Source organism: Molothrus aeneus, chromosome 2 (assembly GCF_037042795.1).
Source record: "Molothrus aeneus isolate 106 chromosome 2, BPBGC_Maene_1.0, whole genome shotgun sequence".
Classification (NCBI taxonomy): Eukaryota; Metazoa; Chordata; class Aves; order Passeriformes; family Icteridae; genus Molothrus; species Molothrus aeneus.
In genome coordinates this window covers 102,043,474-102,065,710 of record NC_089647.1, presented here as the reverse complement: position 1 = coordinate 102,065,710, position 22,237 = coordinate 102,043,474, and the positions used below count along the sequence as shown (strand labels likewise).

The 22,237-nt window shown below is 40.8% G+C and overlaps 1 protein-coding gene across 1 annotated transcript in view; it reads left to right on the top strand.

Moving 5' to 3' along the window:
- Positions 1 to 4,442: 4,442 nt before the first annotated feature.
- Positions 4,443 to 22,237, top strand: part of RPS6KA3 (ribosomal protein S6 kinase A3) — a 73,747-nt gene continuing 55,952 nt past the window's right edge. Inside the window, exons 1-2 of the mRNA XM_066545419.1 lie at positions 4,443 to 4,603; positions 17,862 to 17,918. Of these exons, the coding sequence (XP_066401516.1) occupies positions 4,532 to 4,603; positions 17,862 to 17,918 (129 nt within the window). The 5' untranslated portion in view covers positions 4,443 to 4,531. The remainder of the gene's footprint in view (positions 4,604 to 17,861; positions 17,919 to 22,237) is intronic.

Sequence of the window (22,237 nt, the reverse complement as noted above, 5' to 3'; positions counted from 1 at the left end):
GTTTCTTCCTCCGTCTGCGTACTCGTTTCTCTGCCTCTGGGATCTGTGCTCTCCTGCTCTCTTCTGACGCTGTATCCACACCCCCCGCCGAAGCGCGCAGCCCCCCCCCCGCGGGTGCCCCCCTTCGCGCTGCAATTCGAGCCGATCTCCTGGTCCAGATTTCCGGGTCTGACGTCACCACCGCGCGTCTCCTGCGTCCCTCCGTGGCAGCTCGCTGGAGCTCTGCAGCTGCTCCGCCCTTGCTGCCCGTGTCTGACGCTGCCGCGTTGGTTTGAAAGTCCTCCCCGGCCGTCCTTTGAGTCTTGCTCGACCCGCGCATTTTTGACACCGCGCTAAATGGGGCCGCCGCTGCTTTCGGCGTTGTGCTCGCAAAAGCCGCACCAGAACCCGTGTCTCCCATCGCCTCCACGCCCCCCCCGCCGGCCGCCGCCGCTTCTGCGCCGCCGCGCCTGCCGCGAGAGAGCGCATCCCCCCTCCCCGCTTGTTCCCTTTGAACCCCCCTCCCCGACTCCGCCACTTTTTCCACCTCCTCTCCCTCTGATTCCTCGATATCGCTAGGAGAAAACTTTATTTCATCAGGGAGTAGAATGGCATCATCTGTGTCTGAGTCAGAGTCTGAAACCCTTGCACTCTCTGGAGTTTCGGGGCGCTTTCGGGTTCCCTTGGGTTTTCGGGATGGTGGGACTGAAGGCAATGACATTTTTCCCGGTCCCCTTTTCTCGGGCACCTTTCCCCCCGGGCTAATTGAGATCAGAGCCAATCTCTGCTTGGAGCCTTGCTCTGGTCCCTCCGCCCTTTTGGGACCCGCAACAACTTGTTGCCTGGCTGACCCTCTCAACTGAGTCGAGGTCGCCTCTAACATAATTCTTGCTGAAGACAGCAATTTCAAGGCTGTCTTATCATCATTGGTGGCTAGAAAATATAGGTGTCTGTTAACTTCTTGCCAAAAGCCTACTTCAAATAACAACCTTGTTTCTGAGTACGGGTAATTACACCGCACCCACAGCAATAATTCTCTAAGCTTTTTCTTTGGGATCCCCCTTGTGTGTGTGTCTGCCACGCCCTGTAGGTCGGACAGAATTTCTATTTGTTCCTGGGAAAGTGTACCCCCCATGTTCTTAATTCTTGACCTTCTCACCGAATTCCTGTCGTCAGAGCAGTCCGAAGGCTCCTGGTCTCTGGCCTGCAGGTCACAGGAGATGGATTCGGAGGCGCCTTTTCCGATTCCGATCCGGGCTGTCCTGCTACGAACTTTCTTCGGTGGAGGTGGAGTGCGGTGTTCTCTGCGGCCGCCGCTTCTGCAGATTCTGCTGGCTGCTTTCTGGCTGTTTTCCCAAGGAGTTATCAGTGCTCTCCTGGGAATGAGTCCAGTTCGGGAACTGCCCACTCGGAGCTTCAAGGCTGCCCCTGTGCAAGAGGTGCACAACAGAGCTCACCGTGGCTCAGCGAGTGCTGCCGGATGCTGCTGGATCGCCGGTTGCTGCCGAGTAGCTCACTGGGTCGTCCGCCGGGTGCCCACCGGCTGCCCACTGGGTGCCCACCGGGTGCCCACCCAGGGACGCCAAATGTCGGGTTCGGCTGTCTGTCTCTGCCCCGACACGGGTAGTGTGGTTCTTGGGTGGCACGCGTTTTAAAGGACGAGTCTGGACTCTTCAGCTTTTCGGTCTTCAGGTTGTTTATTATTTCTTATCTACAAAATTTTCTGTCTGCCCAACAGAGGTCTGATCTGCAAGCAGTCACAGGCACTCTCTGACCACCCACGGGGCGGTCATGTCTTTTTATACTAATATCTACGTACATAATATTTACCTTTATTTCCCAATGCTTTTCACCCATGTTGGCAAGTGCACCTTCACCATAAACCAATCCCCAAATGCCAACATCACCACAGGAGATGGAGGACAAGAAGAAGGAAGAAGGACAAGACACGCCCTGATCCCTCCATCTTGTCTCCATAACCCCCCTGTACCCAAAAAACCTTAAAATCTATATTTCACTTTCTAAATGTGTCTATTTTACACCTTATACTCTAAAGTGATTCTCTTGTCCTCAAACTCTTGTTATTTCTGTGGATGGATCAAAATCAAGCCACCAGACACTCTTGGCAACATTCCAGGATTTTCGAGACCCCCAAGGGTTCTCCTGGCATCTCTGAACATCAGGAATGATGTGCTGAGATCCCACATCTACCTACTCTCTGTACTTCAGAAAAGGTCATATTCCTATTGTTTGCAGCCCTCTTACCTGCTAGTGCAGAAGATTTTTGCCCCTGTTTTATTTTGGATTTGTAAGATGCATACAGTGAAGGACAAAAGAGGATCTATGTAAAAAACTATAAGCAAACTATGACCCCCCTCCCCTTCTAAAAAGAGTTCAAAATTCAAAACAAGTAATTTAGAATATGTACCCATGGCAAGAAAGGACTAGACAACTATGAAAGGAAAAGAGATCATGGAGTTTTTTAGTTAGAGGAAGGAAGTCTTTTATAAAGAGGGACTTGTTGAACTATGTGAAATGCAAGTTGAGGTTTGGTGTATTTTTCTTGTGATTGCCACCTTTCAGTTCTCAGGTTCTTCTCCCTAATGGCACGTTTCAGATGTATGTACCTGACTGCGCAGTTGATGCAGGTACAAATGCATGAACTTTGATAAAGTTAAGTGAAATATCCCTGTGGGGGAATAGAAACTTGTATTTCCAGAGGGATGTAAGGTAACATTTTTTTTTAACATCATGAATTTTTACATTAACTCAGGGATATTTTTTAAAGTCCTGATTTGTGTGTCAACCACATAATGCATGACTGCTGTAAAAAATTAGTTTTATGTTCAACATTCCAGCAGCCAGTCTGAGACTGAAGTGACCTGGTGCTGATCAGACTATGAAAAATTATTTCTTGCATTGTGCTTAATATCGTAACGTTTGCATTGTTCTAAATTTCATATCATTAACCAGCCAGAGTTCTGCAACTTGACCACATTGGAAGGAAGCAGTCCCAGCTCCTCTTCAGCCTCTTTAACAGGGTGGGTTGGCTGGTTGGTTGGTTGGTGAGGTTTTTTTTTGAGGACAACAGGAGGTAAAAAGGGTAAGTTTTGATGTGGATCTGTTCCCTGGTATAACTCACCACATGACAGCACAAGCAATTGCACTCCTTCAAGAGACACCGATGCAAGGGCCAGATTGAACTGCAGTAAATAAGGGCACATGTGCTCCTCCTGGCTTCAGGTGATCATTCAACTGTGACCTTTTACTGCAGATATGGAAGTCTCTGTAGGACCAACTGAAGACTGTTTCACTATGAGCAACTGCCTATCCACTCCTTTGTTCCTCTTTGTAGGTGGGTATTTATGCTTACATGAACATGAAGGGGGATCAAACAGAAACTGCTACCAAACAGAAACAGTCTGTGCTCATCACAACAGTGTGCACATGCACACAAACACAGGCACACACACACTCTTTTAATTACTAGCACTCTTGCCATCTCTCGCACTCCAAAAAGCCTTCTAAGTATTTAAAGAACGTTAACTTTTATAAAGGATGGAGTAAATCATGTGACCTGTCAAAATCTATAAATGGTCGGGGCACTGGGGGCTGTCGAAAACTAAGTGGCCTTCTCAGAGAGTTCTGGAAAGTTTGGCTTTAACAGCAAGAAGTCTGACACCAGCGTTCAGCCACCTTCAGTTGCTGGTCTCATGTTTCAAGGATTCTTCAGCATCAGCCAAGGCATCTAATGTTGCAAGACGATGGGTGTTTATGACAGTGCTTAGCATTTTAGGAGAACCATGTAACACCCCAGAGGCTGTGGGTCTCAGTTTTTTTGTTTGCGTATCAGCTAACAGCTGAGAGTAAAAAAGTAAGACAAGGGCCGTTTTCAGAACCTGTGGGGGACTTTTTGACAGCTTTACCTTGATGTCTCTTGGCCTGGGGAAGTATGACTTTCCCGCTTCGACGCAACTCCTACTCACGCAGTCCAACCACTACTTAAACGGTGTTGCTACAAAAACAAATTCCTACACCTTAATTCCTTTCCCTCTTTGCTTAATGATATTCTGCACAACACCACGTCTCACCCGCCTCTCGACTTCTCCCTCCGCGCTTGTTTGTGCAAACAAACTCTCCGCCTCTCCAATTCCCCTCAGCCCGGGGAGCGGCAGCAGTCCCGGTTCCCGCAGCCCCTCTCCGTGGGCCGCGCCCGCCCCGGCGGCAGAGCTGAGGGCGCAGCCCCTCACGGGCAAGGAACGGCGCCGGTCGGGGCCGCCGGGCGCAGGCGCGGCCGAGACCCGGCCGCCGCCATGTCGTGAGCGGAAGCCGAGACGGGCCGGGGGAGGGCGGCAGCGCGGCCCCGCCCGGCAGCGGGGAGGGCGCGGGGGAGGGACGGCGGCGGTGGCAGCGGGCAGCAGTCGCCGCAGGAGCTGCCGCCGGAGCTAGCCGGGCTGTCCCGCGCCCTCCGCAGCGCTCGCTGCCTGCCTGGCCGCCCCCGCCGGGTAGCGGGAACGCGGAGCGCGGAGGCTGCGGGAGCCGGGCGGAGAAGATGCCCCTGGCGCAGTTGGCAGACCCTTGGCAGAAGATGGCTGTGGAGAGCACGGCCGAGAGCAGCACCGAGGTACGGGGCGGGCGGGGGGGTGCTGCGGGGAAAGTTGTGAGGAGAGGACGGGACCGGGACTCCCGGTGCTGCCGTCGCTCAGGGGATGGGCAGAGTTTCCCCCTAACGAGGTTTCGGGATGGGCAGCGGACGGGGGCCAGGCGGCAGCGGCCCGGTGGGGGAGCGCGGCGAGCGCTGGCCCCTGCACGCCGCTTCCTCTCCGGGGCACTGACTCACGGCCGGCACCGGCCGGGACTCCCCCGCCCGCGCCGGGCTCGGGGCGTGTTTCCCGGGACCGGGCTGCTCCCGGCGCGCTCCCTCCCCTTCCGCCCCGTTCCCGGGAGGCAGTAACCTGCCTCCGCGGTGGCCGCCGGCTCGGGCGCTTTTGTTCCAGCGCGGTGTCTGGTTACTGTCACGGCGAGTTTCCTTTCCCAGGGCGGCCCCGCCGCCTCCGCCGGCGCGGCTTGAGGTGGGCAGGAGGACCAGGCCTGCCCTCGCCTTGCCCGGTGCCCTCGCCTTGCGGCCGCTCCCCGTATGGGTCCCCGCCCGGTGCCGCTGCCCCCTTATCTCGGCAGGATGGGGTTGCCGGTAGTTTCGCAAGAATTTGGGAAACCGCAGGGACGTGAAGGGTGGTGGAGCATGGGTGAAGCTTTGTGCTCGGTAGCGTTGCCGGGAACAACCCCGGGGTGCCGCGCAGTGTGGGTTTCCCGCTGTGGTAGCGGGGAGTGCGTGTTGTGCCTGTCCTTGTTAGGCAGGACGCGTGTCAGCTTTCCTAGGTTGGAATAATGAGAGCGGCTGGAAATTAGTCACTTGATACCGAGGCCATAGAAGCTTTCAGCTATTTTAATATTTTTTCCTACTACTCTTGGGTTGGATCTATGTAAACACTGCACCTACACAGTCAGTTGTGCTTGCTCCGTGAGTCCCTAGTAGCCTACAGTGCGTGTGCTACTTTGCGACCAGATTCCATCTGAAAAGAAAAAGCTGCTTTTGACAGTGCAGCTTCGACCTGAATCGGCTCCAGCTGATACTCAGCCAGGCTGCTTCAAGTGATGCTGATGTGGAGCGGTGTGGACCCAGGCCAGCTCACAACAATTAGTCGCAAGGTTAGGACTCTCTCCTTAGTGAGACGAGCATAGAAGGACCAATGCAGAGTTTCTGCAGTATCAGGATTTGTCCTTTTGGTCTTTGTCTTGTCATCCTTCGGCTGAAAGTCACTGTATCTCAGGGAGTCGGAAGAACCTACAGTTCACATCTGACAGGCGCATAATTTTTTTTTTTTTTTAAATTCTTGTCAGGTACTGTAGTTACTTTTAAATTCGTGCTAGTTATTCACTGACTTCTGGAGTAGTGATCTTAGATGATTTTAAACTGGGAGTAACTACAATAGAGTGTGATGCTTGAGGGTGGGGCAGAGGGTGGTAGGGGAAAACAGATTAATCATTTAGAGAAAAGAACTGTTGCTTTAGTCTTTGCTCACTGCATGCGGTCTAACTTCAATAATAGTGTATTTTCTAGATATGTAGAAAAATAGATTGTTATTTGCAATGTGTGTACTTGCATGATTATACTTTACTTGTTTTAGCATATTTCAGACATCATTTGTTTTTAAATTGCTGTCCTAAACTTTTTGAAATAAGTGTACTTTATCACTTCCTTAAAAGCAATTAAACTTTTTATTGACATGAGTGTATCATGTAGAGCAGTTTATCACCAAAAAATGTCTAGGACCAATAATAAAACATGAAACAGCATGAACTGACAGGTTTGCACTCCAAGGCCCTAGCCTAGAATAAACAGTTTTTGAAAAGACCAGGTTGCACCTGCAAAAGCTTCTAAGATGACATTCAAAAGGAAAAAGTTCCTTAGAAAGGTTGCTTATGTGAAATGACTATTTAAGAAAAGATATTTTAGTAAAAATAGTTTAATTCAAATACATAGACAAGTGACCTAAATACATAACTTGGATTTTTGATTTGCATGAGTTGTGTTTATCTGTAGCATAGCGATATCCTAATTACAGACCCTATTCTGCAAGAGTATCCTTGGGCAAAAATGTTCTTACATTTGCCTGAAACTCATTGTGATTTCAGTCATAGTTTGATACTAATAATGTCTTAGCTGTAACTCTGAGTAAAGCATTTCTGCTAACCTCTCAGATTTGCTGACACAAGTCTTGAAACGCTGATTAGCCACATATGGAATTACAAATTTTTGAGCTCTAAAACTCAGCTCAGACACTTTCCTTGTCTTAACGACTAATGGAATTTTTAATTGACTTGATGTTTCATTTGTTTCCCAGTGCAGTCCCAAAGTTACAGTGGTACCACCAAGGAGGTGATATTCTGTGATGGGTGAGCAAATTTAGGAGGAGGACTAGGATACCTTTAAATAACTTTAGAGTAGAAGTGTACTTAACCACAAAGAGCTGCTGTAACTTAGGTGTGCAGAACATAGTCTTACTTTCTTAAAAAATAAAGCAGACAAATTTTTTTTTTAGATAAAATGTGGCTTTATAATTTTCAGGACTTTTGTTTCTACAGGTCCAAACAGGCCAGTGATGCACATTGCATCTCTGATGGCTTTTTTAATGTGTAAAGTAGTTACACTATTTTTAAAATATTTTGTCTGTACGTGTAGTTTCATTTTCATGTTGTAAATCACAGCACCTTTAAAGCTTGTGGAATGATGCTGTCTCTTACTGACTCAGGGTCTACTCAGGATTCATAACAAGCACAGGTTAGTCTTTCATGGTGAGAATATGCCTGTTATTGCAAATCATCTGCTTTTGAGCAAATTAAGTATTGATGACTTGAGTCTGCATTTGAATGCCTGAATAACTAGCCTGATCCTTTGATCTGTACTCCCAGCCATGCATATTAATATCAACTGGAGGAGAATGAATACAGTTATGGCAGCCAAATTTTGGACACCAATATGTTGAAAGAACTGGCCATCATAAGGAGATGCCATTTGCTAGACGTTCTGGGAAGCATTTGTGACAGCTGTCATTAGGAGCTTTAATTAGATGCTCCAGACTGACTGTGGAGAAAGTTCTTTTTTTTTCCACTGCTCTTGACAGAGTTTATGGTCACTTGTTCAGGTGTTTAAGTAGGTGGTATGAATCTTCCTTCACAAATTTCTTTGTTTTATATTCTGTATCCAGGATTATTTGAACTTTCCATGAGACAAGGGATGCTAGCACTTAACAGTCATGCTGATATTTTAAAGAAGCTAGTATAATGCAAATTTTGCTTTGTAATTTCATTTTGATTGTCAGTGTGGCATTCTCTATGTCAATATATATTTCTGGCCTGGAAGCTGAAATTTGTCAGATGTCTTGCCACCTGTAGCCTTGAGCCTGTGTTTGTGATTGTCTCTTCACATTCTGTACCATGTAATCAGTGTTGTACTTGTTTTCCACAGGAGCAAAGGCTATATTTACAGTCATTTCTGGTATAGCCAACACAGGTAAATAGTTAAAGCCAAAGTGGAATCACCTAAATGGACTGGTCTGTGGGGGTTTTGAAGACTATCCATTTTCTCTCCATTATAGACAAAATTCTGTGCGGCACTCGGCTGTCGCTTCTCATGCAGAACTGCTGTCAGCATAGTGCATTCTGAAGTCTGAATTTTTCACTGATTTGTAGGGTGATGTTTTCTTGTACTGAGTTAAAAATGGGAATTAGAAATTTAATTTTCATTTAAATAAGTAGTATACACTATATTCCACAAACTGTTGTGATAGACAGATAACAGATCTTATATGTATGTAAATACTATCTTGAGAAACACATAATCTGCATGAGAAGTGTTGGAGGGGGATGTTCAGATTTTTCATATCCTTATTGGTACCATTTTGCCTGCTTTGTTTTCCAGTTAACGCAGTCCTAATCTGTAACATAGTAATCATGTCCTGTGGTCAGCTGAGTGGGGCAGGACAAGACAGGAGCTTTACTTTGTTGAATTCAGTACCTCCATGCACTCATTATTGTGTGCTCTCTGCAGCTCTTGGTTTCCTTGCGAAGGTGTTGAATTTAACTTCTCTGAATGGTTCTGTTGCTTTTCTTCGGGCATCGGCAGTTCTTATCTTGTTATTGTTTTGTTTGTTGTAGTGTAGGCAATATTTCTTGCCCCAGCTGTAACACAAAGTAGATGTGAGCAGATTGACACATTTAAAGGTGTGTCTGTTATCTTTGAATTGGTTGTGGTCTGTCACACTGACTGTAGTTGTTTGTCATTTGAAATGCTAAACTTAAAGTCACATTGAAACATAGACTGAGGTGGGCGTTTAATTATTTCTGCACATCAAAAATACTAGCTTTGGGTGTTGACTGATCTTGGCAGGTGGCAGATCTACCAGCTTTAAGAGCCTACTCAAGATACTGGTTTGGAATTGTGTTTTTTCCTGTGGGGAGATGTTTTGTTTTGAATTTGAGGCTTTCTTTTTTTGGGTTCTTTTTTCCACCAGATATAATTCATAGCCATATACCAATAGTGAAACTTTTAAGCAGTTTTTCAGGCCAGAGTAGATTCATATAATTAGGGGTTTTTTTTCAAATTTGGTGATGTTCAAGAGGAGAACAATTTCATCAGTAAAACTGGGAAAAGTTAGAATCCCTTCAGGGAATGTTTAAGTTTGGGCAAAGTGGTTGAGTACCACCATTGCTGTGCTATATGCTTGCATACGTGATACCATGCTACTTATTCTCTCCTTATTCCCTGAAATAAGATTAAATGCCTCACCCACTGGAAACAGAGGGGAGAAAAAAATCCTGTGTAGCAGATGGGAAAATGAGGCTCAACAGCTTAGTGACCCCATCTAGCATCATTCATTGAGTCTCTTCTAGAACTACATGAACTCTGATTTTTTGGGACCTGCTCCAGTGCCTTGACCACAAAGTTACTGCTAGTTCATTCCTATCAGTAAGAGTTACCATATGTTGTTTTTGATGCAAGAAACCTCTGTGGTATGCTTAACACTCCACTTAACTATTTTTGGAGGAAATAATTTTTATCATTAATTTATTTATTTATTCAGTGAAGCCATTCAATTTTGTGTGAGTGAGTATGTATCTTAAAAATACTTTATTGTGGTCTGGGTCTGTTTCCTGACAGTTTCTAAGTTGAAATTAAAATAAATGTTAAAAGAATATTTAAATAATTTAATCCAAGCATTAATTTATTGAAACATGCTTAGCTGGATGCAAATGATGTGAAGAAATGGTATTTTGTGATTTTAAATATCCAACGATGCATAGCTCTGAAAAATAAAACCCTCTTTGTCCTGCATATTCAAAAGGTAGTGTTTTTAGGATGTAAATATTATTTGAATTATTTCTTGCATAAGATGTTTGCCAAAATTAGTTACTGTTAGAACTTAGACTTATTTGTGAAAAAATGCTTTTAGCTTCATGGGGTTTTTTTCTCCTTCTGTCTTCCTGTAGCTGACTTTTGTTTCATAGTCAGAACTATACTTCAGAAATCCTGAATTTTAGGAAGTAGTGAAGTTGTTCCACAGCTTATTCTCTATTCTTAGCAGAATGTATGAAAATAGTAAACTATAAAATCAATGTAAAAATGTTTAAATTTCACCCTTTGAATTTATTATGAATTCTGAGAAACTAGCTAACTTCTGAAAACCTGTGTGTGTAACACAGGGAAGTGCAGTGCAGAGCCTTGCTGTGCCTGCTACCTGTCCCTGCTCAGGGAAGGGCCTGGCACATCCTCCCTGAGTGCATCCAGTCCTTTGGCAGGAGCCTGGGAAGGCACAGGGCATTTCCAGGGCCCTGGGACTGCAGGAGGAAGGGAAGGTGAGCTGCACCTGCCTTCTCGTGCAGATGCAGGCTTGGTAGTAAGATTTGTACGCTCTCAGGTGCCAGAGTCACTCTTAAGATTATGCGTGCAAGCAGAAGGAATTTCTTCTATTTTCAGGTGTGCAGCAGTAGTTGGATATATTAAGATGGGTGATTTCTAATAATGTGTATGTTTCTTCTTCCCCTTTGGAGCAGATGAACAGAGATTGGGTGCTGTGGGGTTTTTGGCTTTGTTTTACTAAGGCTGGTCAATTGATGTGTAAAGCGTAATAATTTACTACCCATCCACTTGTTTAGGTAGGGAACTGAGATTTTCTCTTCCCTGTCTTTTTCTCATTTTCTTGGGTTTTTTGTTGATTGGCTGGGGTTTTTTTGTGAACACATGACCACACATTATTTGGAGCTGGTTTTAGCTACACAGCCTGCTTGTCCAAGACAAAGATTTTATAACAGTATATGTACAGCATCTTGAATAATGTTGTGGCACTTGTTTGACTTCAAGATGAGTTAATTCAGAGAATAAAACTTGCTGAGAGCTTTTTGCTATACTTTTCTAATGTTCCTTGGCATGGTGCTGGAGAAATGCCAGCGAAGAAAAGCACTGCGGTGCAGGAAAGGGGACTGCTTTTCTGTATTGTTAAACTATACTCTTGAGTCATACTAGATGGGAAGAAGGTGGCAAAGCAGATAGGGTTTACAAAATCACATAGTTAAAGTTGCCCAAGTATCTTAACTTAAAGAAGTTTGGCTTTGTACCTAAATGATTTGCAAGTTAATGGCTTTTATCTCAGTTTGTCTATGGAGAGGCAAGTTTCAACATCCTGTTGTTTCTCTTAATACTTAGCAAAGGAAGAAGTCTGTCACCTTAGACAATAAAATTGAAAATAAATTCTGTGGAATTCATGGAACATAAGTTAACAAAGTTTTATATTAAAATGCTGGTGGGATTTTTTTTTTAAGAAGGAGTTTTTAATACTTGCATGTACTATTTCTAACAGTATATGTAAAATGTTTTGGATGAGTGTTATAAGAGAACAGCTAGAGAAGTCTAAGATGGTGGCTCACTTCTGCTATTTGCATCTAGTAAATTTTAATCAGGTCAGGATTTAGGTAAGTGCTTTGGATCTGTGTGGCTTCACAGCTCAGAAGTTAGAGCACAAGTCATTAATTCAGATCCTATTAAAGCCTTATATTTTATTTAAGCACTGGAATAGATTGTGAAAACTCCTGAAGATTTAAGAAGAGCTTAGACATAAATGTCTTGTGAGCAGCATTGTAGGAATAGCTGATCTTGCTTTGGTACATGGAGATAGATCAGCTGACCTCTTAAGGTCCTTTTTGGTCTATTTTCAACTATTTTTTGCAGACCAACAAATTTTTTCTCAGGGTAGCTCATTGCTGCTTAGAATAGCAGTTTTGAGTGTGCACAGTTCAAAAGATTTTTACTAAATGTGGTTCCACACAGTGCCTTGTGGCACAGATGTGTTATGAGTGTTTCAATGGAATGCTGCATTTTGTGCTGCTTTGAAACAAGCCAGAAGCATTGTCACAGCTTTACTCTATCCAAGGACCTCACAGTTCTTGGGCTTTGTCAGTTGAGAGTCCCTTGAAAACACAGAGGGAAGGAGCTCGGGTCTATATATACCCAGTGTTTTAATGACTAAATAATACTGCAAGTTCTCATGTGTTTAAATCCAGTAACTGCAGTTGTTGGGTAGATCTGGAAGTTTTCATTGTTGACAACTAGGAGTTACCTGAGAGAGCCTTCATCACCTATGTTACTCATTTGCCTGTTAAAACATCCACATAACAATTTGTGAGGGGTCTGATTCAGACATCTTATCTCTTTTTCTTATTTGTGTCCTCAAAGAATCATTCTGCACTGATTTACAGTTTAATTCTTGATTTAACTCTTGTCAAGTCTTGATTAATTGCTGAGTCTAGGAATATAGCATTTTTTGTGTTTACTGAGTTTTGTGGTTCTGCTACAAGGCACCAATTACATGGAAAAGCCAGTAGTTGCCAAGTCTACTGAACTCTGTTAATAGTATAAGGACTGCCTACTAATTTATATGCTCAATTCCAGTATTAATAATTAGGAAATATTGACTTTAATGGCAGAAAAATTATTCCAAAAGATGCAATTGGTATCAGTTTCATAAAGAGTTTTTAAGTAGCTGACAAACATAGTTGAGGAAAAAGGTTAAAATATTTACCAGAACGAATACTTAAACATTCCAAAATAGTCTAAATGCAAAGGGAAAATATTCTGGGGATGGGAGGAGGTGTCAAATATTGAAGAATATCTGGGGACAAACTTAATGCCCTTCAGAAAAAAATCCTTTTAGACTGTAGAAAAGAACAAAGATTAACAGAATGTAGGAATGGAGATGCTAAACTAAATCTAAAAACTTCAAGTGTATACTATCTATCATATTATTGATGAAACTAAGGGGAAAATATGAAAAATGAATACAATAGGAAACATAATTATTTGCTCACTTAAAATTTCAATTGATATGGTTTGGATACATGTAAAAACAGTACATTCCATGTACTGGAAATGATGGTTACCTGACATTATTATTAAAACAAGATATCCTGCCCCAAGTTCCAAAGTCCTAATTGTATTTATGGATGCTAGGTGCTGTATTATATGTACAAAATTATCCATCTGGATGCAGTGCTAATCAGAAAGGTAGCTTTGAAAAGCATTAGGTTTATTGTGCAGGTGAGTTTTGCCAGACTTCTGAGACAAATTGAATCTCTTACAGTAAATGCTGGGACTATAATTAAAAAAAAAAAAAAAGTGGCATTACAACTTGCAGATCAATATGTAACTGTAGTACGTAAAGTGCAGGATATTCAGTGCTTCAAAGGAAGTGGTTAATTGATTGTAGAGAGATGTGGGCTGCATTTCTTGGTGTACTTCTTTCTTACAAAGGGTTTGTAAGAAATGACTGTGTGTTCTTGATGCCAGTACCTTAACATGTGACACTACTTGTGACCACATTGTCCCTGCAATGTGCTTTTTATGGGTGTGCATTACTGGTCCAGATTTGAAATAATTTGAATTTTAAAAAAACTTTCTTTAAACTGTCTTTCTGTCAGGAAATTCCTAGGAGTTCTTACATTCTGAGAGTTCAGTGGTTTGAAACCTGTAATTTTTGATTGCTAGAAATATTGATGGTTGATTGACTTTTGTGTCACATGTTCTGTCAGATCATTTGGGGGACATTCATGTACTAGCTGCCTGATAAAGATTCCCTGGTGTCTGCCTGCTTTATACCTAGTAGAGAACCTGTAGGATCTCTTTGTGTTCCTGTCCATGTGCCTTCAGGAAAACTGCTGGAGCCCAGCTCTGTTTAGGTATTGATTTCTACTAATTTAGTGAGATATGGCTACAGGTTTAAAAGCTTTGAGGAAACAAATTTTGTACCTTAATTAGCATGACTTTTTCCACTGGAAAACAGAATAGGAAGTTGAATCAGAGTGGATTGGAAGACCATTTTATAGGTTGCCTTTGTAAGGGATGGGCACCCTCCTTTCCCTGGCAGAAATTGATTGTTTACACGTTCAGGTGTAAGTAGAAATTTTCTAAGGACCTTTTCTGTTATTTTTTCTTCTCTTGTGTTGCCATCTGAAATAGGTTTTACTTTTGAAACCAGAGTACTGGGAATATCTAGATCGTGGATCAATTCTACTTAATTAATTGTCCTGCTATGGGAGGAGAGCACCTGAAGAATAATCAAGGTCTGGAGTCTGTCCTTTGAATTAAACTAATCTGAGAATGCAAAAGATTTATATTCAGCCTTCTCTTAGTCTGTGTTCATCAGACTATTAGATCTGCTCCCAGCCTGTTATGTCATCAAGGCATGCCCTTGGTGCTAGTTAAATACTAGAGGGAGTCTACAACCAGCAAAACAAAACATGTTTCATTTGCTCACTTCTTAAGTGTGCTGCTGACCTCCTCACTCCACACTGCTTTCAACAGTGCCATTTCCAACACGAACCTTTGGGCTTTACATTTGAACTCCTACGAAAGGCTGCAAAGTACACAGCCTTTCTGAATACACAGCTGTTTTCCATTCAATGGTATATACCAGCAAACCATAAATCATATATACATATTCTTCTTTACCTTACATGGCTCAGACTGTTCTGAGAAAAACTGGTTCTACCATCCAGTGATTCCCTTAGCATAATCATTGCTTGGGTAGACCTGTTTGAAAAGATCTTGCTAAGCCAGTGCTCTGGCTCAGACAGGACTGCATGGTGCTCATGCTGATTGCTTGAGTTTGTTCCTAGTTCCACTGAGTGTGTTTTGCTTGAGTTCAGCTGAAAAGTAACTGTGAGGAGTGCAGGATTAAACAGGAAGACCAGATTGTGCAAAACAGTTTATTTTTTTTGCAGAAGTTTGCTGTGGTTTTTCTGGTTGACTGCTGAGAAAGTCAGTGAGGTTGAAGATTAGAGCCTTTTTAAAAACAGAGGTTGATCTCGCCTTTTTCTCTTTGAAGGGAGGCTTCTCTGAAGTTTCTGAGGGTGCATTTCACTTCCAACTGATTTCAGTTGTCTTAAAATAGTAAACGTGAGAACTTAAACTTACTGTGTTGTGAATTCTTTTTTAACCTGCAGTTAATGTACATTACTATTTAGCAGAATGACTATTGTAGCAGGAATTACTATTTCTGAAAATCTGCATGTGGAGTGGAGTCAGTGTAGAGCACATGGTTTTGATATACAAATTGCCCTATTTTAGGCCCCAGAGTTTAGCCATTGTTGCTGTTAGGACATTACAGACTCCTCCTTTTCAGCTAAAGTCAATTATTTTATTTGTTCCACTGTTTTTTTTGGTGTTTTTTTTTCTGATTGCAAGGTTGAAAGAAGCTATGTTGTGGTGTGAACAGAATGTAGAGGTGTGTAGCTAAAATACTAATGTTAATTTATGTCTTAAATTTGAGAACAGAGGAAGTATGTGACTTGTGGCCTTGATGGTAATGATATATGTGTACTCAATATACAGCTTGTCCCTGTAAACAAGCTTTATTAAAAACACTCATTTCTGTTACTTAGCTAAGCTGGTATTTTTCTGGTCTTCTATTTGATAATATTAACTTTTTATGTCTCTTAAGGAAGGATAGTACAATACAATATGCACTGCCTGTACACTATAAGTAAAAGATATTACAATGTGGGGAATGTGGGCTTTTTGGAGAATCATCAAATTACCCTTTGCTGTACAGATAAAAGATTGTATTAGCTGCCCTTAACTGAGACAGCTTTTAAAGATTATATTCACTGCTGTAGTTATGTATAGCACATGCCACTGATTTCTTACTAGAAAGAAATCTTTCCATCATGGAAAGATGACTTCCAGAGTCGACCACAGTCATGTCAGAAGTCTCTAGTATCTTCCTGAAGCTTTTCCTGAAGGAAAGATGAGAAAATAGCACTGCTACCATGTGCCAGATGTCTGCACTAGGAAGACAATCAGAAAATCCTGTCTTCTTCCCCTCCCCACCACCTAAACAAAACAACCAAAAACCCCCAAAAATAAATCCAAAAACAGAAAAAAGCCCCAAACAACACAAAAAAAGCCCCCAAAAAAACCTAAAAAAACACCCCCTCAAAAAAACCCAGCCCACCTGTGTCATACTTGGGAAATCCATGATTCCTATAATTTAGCTTTTTCTAGCTGCATCTTCCAGGAAAAAAAAATGCTCCGGAGAAAAGTTGCTAGAGAGCTGGTAATCATCTGATTGAACATTCAGTGTGCTTGCAATATTTGAAAATTAGAATTTGGAAGTGGTTAGGATTTCATCTGACACATATGAAAGACTCTCCTCTAGCCATATGCAAGCTAGAAGATTCTATTAATCAGAAGTGGTTACAGAAGATGTTAGGAAAGTTCTGAAGAATTCTGCTGAAAAACTGAGTAGTGGGAAGGAAGGTGTGAAATGAAGCTAAAATCTGAATTTCTGAACAGCTTTTACTAACTTTCTGACATCTAAAAGGTAACTATTTATACATGTATGTAACTTTTAAGTAAATTAGGATTTGAAAAAATTGATTAATTAGACTTTGGATTCTCTAGGGAAACAATGCACAAATGAGCTCAGATTCTGTCTCCAATGGTAATGGAAAATGGTAACCATTTTTAATAGTTTTTTGTGACCGTGTTCACAGGGGTCCGAGGATGAGGGAAGAGATGAGGATCTGACTCCATGTTTCAGAAGGCTTGATTTATTATTTTATGATATATATTATATTAAAACTATACTAAAAGAATAGAGGAAAGGATTTCATCAGAAGGCTAGCTAAGAATAGAAAAGAAGGAATGAATAACAAAGTCTTGTGTCTCGGACAGAGAGTCCAACCCAGCTGACTGTGATTGGCCATTAATTAGAAACAACCACATGAGACCAATCACAGATCCATCTGTTGCATTCCACAGCAGCAGATAACCATTGTTTACATTTTGTTCCTGAGGCCTCTGAGCTTCTCAGGAGGAAAAATCCTAAGGAAAGAATTTTTCAGAAAATATCATGGCTACAGTTTTTCATTTGTTTCTAAAATGATACTGAATCACTGTTAAAATTTAGGAGCAAACTAAGAATTAATGCCTGAGGTGATGCCCTGTTCCCTAACTTAGTAAATATGTACTTTTATTTACAACTTCCTATTGGTCATGCTTGTTGTGTAAACAAAGTCATTCAGATTCTTTCAGGGAAAAATCTCTTAGAAATTCTCCAATTATAGTATCACTGTCAAGCAAAGGAAAGCCTTTGTTGACCAACAAGGTATTCAAGGTTTTTGGATTTTTTTAAAATCTTTATTACTAAATTTCAAATTCAAAAGCCTTTTTCTGTATTGCTTGTTAGCATAGCCCTTGGGAAGTACAGAAAGTGGTAAATGCTGTCTAATTGATAGTAAAATTAGAATTGCATTCAGTATTTTTTTAAGGAAAATTTGTAACTATAGTCTATACTGTAGTTATAAATTTTCCTTAAGGTGGAATAAAGACTGACTTGCTATGTAAGGTCATGGTCTTAGAAGGAGCCCCTTTATCTGTTCATTTTGTGTGACTTTTTGCCATTCAGTCTTCATCAGGTTTAACTGTTTTGCAGAAGTTGCAGTAATGCAAATAATGTCTAGCTGTGTAGTAATGAGGCTTCAAATGCCAGGTGGTTTTATGTATTTCTTCCTGTGACTTCATCCAGGTTGAGAATACAGAAGGATCAAAGCAAGAGTGGCATTACATGCCAGCAATAGGGAATTTTCCCTATTTACTGTTTACTTTCAATCACTTTTCATTTTTTCAATTTCAATGTTTACTTTCAATTACCTGCTTTTGTAGAATATGGAGAAGAGAGTACAGTAACATGCTATGCAAGCCTATTTCCAGTATATTTATTTCTGTACTTGGATTCAGTATTTATTTTCACTTTGTGTCTTTTTTATAGAATGGACAGCAAATTGTGGATGAACCTATGGGAGAAGATGATATCAACCAACAAACTGTAAGTAAAAGATGGCTGTAATAAAAACAGTACAATTTTGGAGCATGCTGACATCTCTTAATTCATAATGGCAGTTTGCCACTAGTGTTTTGTTGTTTGATATTACTGGACATGGGGTGCACTCTCAGATCTTAATATTTTTGAGAGAGGTTTTTCTCACTGACTCCAGTCTAGTTTGGTATCCTGCTGTTCTCAAAACTCATCCCTCAGCTTTTAATAGTGTTTCAGGGAAGGTTGAGTGTGAGGAACAACTGTGAAAGTGTAGTTTCCATTGTGCTGGTTATTGAAAAGCATTCATCAAAGGAGTTCTTAACCTAGGCTTCTTAAAAATAGAGATTGTTACTAAAGAGAGGATCAGTGAACCTTCCTTACTGTGATAATTTTTAAGGTTCCTTGTCTTCATGTTGGACTTGCAGTTTACAAAATTTCATAATGTGAAGATACTGAGTTCAGTTTTCTTGTTGCAATGCCTGTGAATTTTGTCAAACATGAAGTTTAGCTGTGCTTTCATGTTAGAGAGTACTAGCTGAATCTTAGGTCTGGTGATAAATGGCTTTGCCAATAAAAACAATTTTTGAAATTCCATATTTGGTTGGACTTCAGGGTTTATATGCTGCTGTTGCATATTGTGCAGACTTCAGGTTGTGAGTAGATGGTCCAAGCTGTTTCCCATTCCACCTGTGCTGCTTGACAGGGAGGAGGTAGAGGAGTGGTATCAGCCTGAGAAGAAGGGGAGGGTGGAGAAAAAGGTGGTTTTAGTTTCATCTTTGTTTCTCACTATCCTGGCAACAGGTGAAATAATTTTTCCCTAAATGGATACTCTTTGGCCCATGGTGGTAACTGGTGTGTGCTGTCCCTGTTGTTAAGTCAGGGCATGAGCTTTTCTCCTACATGTCCTGCTGAGGAGGGGGATTGAGAAAGTGGCTGGGTGGGTGTCTGGCAGTCAGTTAAGGTTTTTCCCTCAAAATTATCAAACTTCTCTTTCAATATTTGTTAACTACAGAATGCTTGCAAATGTTTCCCTATATTTTCTTTGGAAATTTCCAAACTGCTGCTTTTTTTGTGAGCACCTGATTTTAATACAGTATAACCATCAAAAAGTTAAAGCGTTAATCTGATATTCTTTCTGTCATGCTTGAGCTGCTTGGTTAAGATTGTTTCAGCTTTTTAATGTCTCATACCAGTATTTTAGGAGTATACTTTGCATTTATTTCTAGACTGTGGTGAGTAAAAGGTTGCCAGTTGTGGTGTAAATTACTCTAGGGGTTTTTAAACAACATGTTACTTCAGGTGCTCAGTCAGTTATAGCTGGAAGTTAACCAGTGCTGTCAGTCAGGTGATAAAATACTACTTGAGCTGGGATGTGAGATTCTGTCAGTCCTTCATAATCTGTTTTGGTGCAAGATACAGACAATTGTAAATTACCATTGAAACTCATTTAAATTGTACTGTTTAACTTTGAACTTAAATGGACTTGGGGCACTTAGATAGTTGCTAACAATTTATGAAATTTCTCAACTGTAACTGAGGAGAGTAGAATGCCTAGGGTGTACTAGCAAAACAGGTCAGAAGACAAAATACTTTGGTAGGTGTGTGAAGTATGCAAGTTCAGGACAGAAAGTTGCCATAATTCTATGGAGATAGAAGGTGAAAGCTTGAAATCTGCATCCTTTTTCTGTTGTAAGTAGTTGGATAGAATGCTGATAATGCAAATAAGATAGGAAGTTTAAAATCAATATTAAAACTTAACACAGTTCTATGTATCGTCCTATGTACATAGGAACTCTCTCTAGTATTCTGTGTATCAAAAGATAAATTGTTTCATTAGATCCATGTTTTTTGGTTGAAAGTAAAGTTAATTAACAGGAAAGTCTGAATTACATGGCTGTGACTCAAATTTGGTAGTTGTTTTAGGAAAATCAGGAGCTAAAAAGATAACCATTTCTAAGGAATCCAAGATGCTGTATGGTTCAAAGTCTTGCTTCTTTTAAAAGGGGAATCGTTCAGTACTATGGTTTTATTGCAGCTAGTGTGCTGATTATAGCTGACTTTATAGCTTGTTGCCAACATTTTTTTATCTGTATCTCATAAATGACCTGGGACCAGCAGGAAATGAACGTAAGAGCAGCTGGCTGAAGCTTAACCTGATGTGAAAACTTAAGTGAGCATTACTGAAAGGGGAAGCTATTTAAAGCCTTTTATTTGCTACCTTTCTCACTCTTGTGCTGCCATTGCTTTTTCTACCTCTGTGTCCACAGAGATTGAGTAAGTTAACTGAGCAAATTAATTGTTTTGAGCTGTTGCAATCATGCTTCATGCTTTATTGCTAGTTAAAGCTAACCAGCAACTGCAGCTAGTTTAACAGGTGGCTTCCCATTTTATGTGTATGTGAAGAGCATATCATATTTGTGCTGTGTTCTTTATGTACTGTTTTCTGGATTCTATGTAACTGAATAAACACTTAGTTTAATTGATGCATTACCACTGCATTCTACTAGCTTAAGCCTAATTATTAAACATATGAAAAATATTAGGTTCCAAGAATTTGTAAAAAAAATTCTTTTCACTAGAAGTGAAGGTTTCATTTGTAAGTTGCAGGAAAATTTCTTTTTGGTAATCTACAAGGACTAAAAGGTTTTTTTTCCAGTACAGGCAGAAGTGGAACCTGTTCGGGCTCAAACCTGGGATGAACCTCTCTTCAGTGCAGGTGGTGGGGTCATATTACTACCCTTGACTTCTTGCTTTGGCCCTACTTTTAAACAAGCAGAATTAAGGCATACATAGAATTAAAACGAAATCAAAACAAGTCATATTGAAATATGCTGATCAAGGTGATAAAAAATTAAATCTCAGTAGCTGTCATCCTCTTACTAAAAATATGTAACTAAAGTAACAATGACTAGTCAGTGGGTAGTCAAAGGTAGAGTAAGAAATGCTTGCAAAGAGAAGTCAGTAGTTTAAAAAGTCTTTTTCATTTATGTTTTTCTGATAGAATTTAAGTAACACATCTGTTTGTAGTCAGGAGAGATGAAAATTAAGACCATTGTCTTCCTAGTCAGTGTTTTTTATTAAAAGAGTTTATAAGAAAAGCGTCATCTTAAAAAAGGCTTCAGTATACATTGGAAAAATAATTTGAAGCATGTGGACAATAGAATCTCTTTGTTGAAGTATTGCATTTGATTGGCTGGTGCTGAGATTCTCTATTTTACATGCATGAATTTACGCTAAATCTGTAAAGCACTGGAATGGGGATGTCAAGATTAGGAGAGGGAAATAATTTACCAGTTACAGCCATGGGCAAAACAGCCCCCATCACTCAAGCAGTAATACTAAATCCAGAGTAATCTGGAGTAATCTCATTTGTTGTGTCTTCATCTGTGAAAATAATGCAGGATGAGAACGTTATTCAGGAAAATTCAGGGAAAAAGCATAACTAAACTGAACGATTTTTAGATTTTAAAACATTTCAGAGAGGCTTTAGCTGATTTTAAGTTTAGCCTCAATTTCTAATATTCTATACTAGTGAGAACTCAATGTTTCAGAAACTTTTGTTTGTCTTTTGGTAAGTTGAAGCACTGTTTCAGGACTGCTCTAAACTTGTGTTGGGTATTCCTGCTCAGGTGATCAGTAACAGTTTCCATGTTTAAGAACAGTCATATCTGTTAACATGACAATGAAGACATTTCTGATTTTGATGTTTGTTTTACTTTTGCTGATACAACCTTCACATTCCAATTTTCTGTGTGTGCATGTTTGTCAGTTTTTTGATTAAAATTCTTGGCTCTGTGGTAGAGGCTTTAAGACATAGCTATGATTTCTTAAACATTAGGGAAATGTTTAGATTCACAGGTGTTCGTAATCCATAATCCAGGTTTTGGATTTCTCGTTATTTACAGACTGATACTTATTTTTAGCTGAAACAGCTACTTGTGTAGCTACTTGTAGCTTGGGTTGCAAATACTAAACTTGCACTTGAAAGTATTCTGTGATTCTTACATTACTTTTAGTGTATTCTACTAAATATACTTAGATATATGTACTCATGTATTTAATTTTATTTTACAATCAAATAACTTGATTCTGGAACAAATAAGGGGTTTTTTTAGGCAAGCAATTTACATCTGTAAAAATTTAAATCCAGTCATTTCCTTTTCAATGACCAGACTGTGCTTTGTAAAAGGCTGAATATTTTTTTTTTTGTCTAATGTAATAAAATTAGAAATTCATTATCTTCCAAGGCACTCTCCTCTGCTGAAACTTGCGTGAATTTTGTTAGCAACTTTGTGATAGGGTGCATCTTAGCTTTCTGAGAATGAACT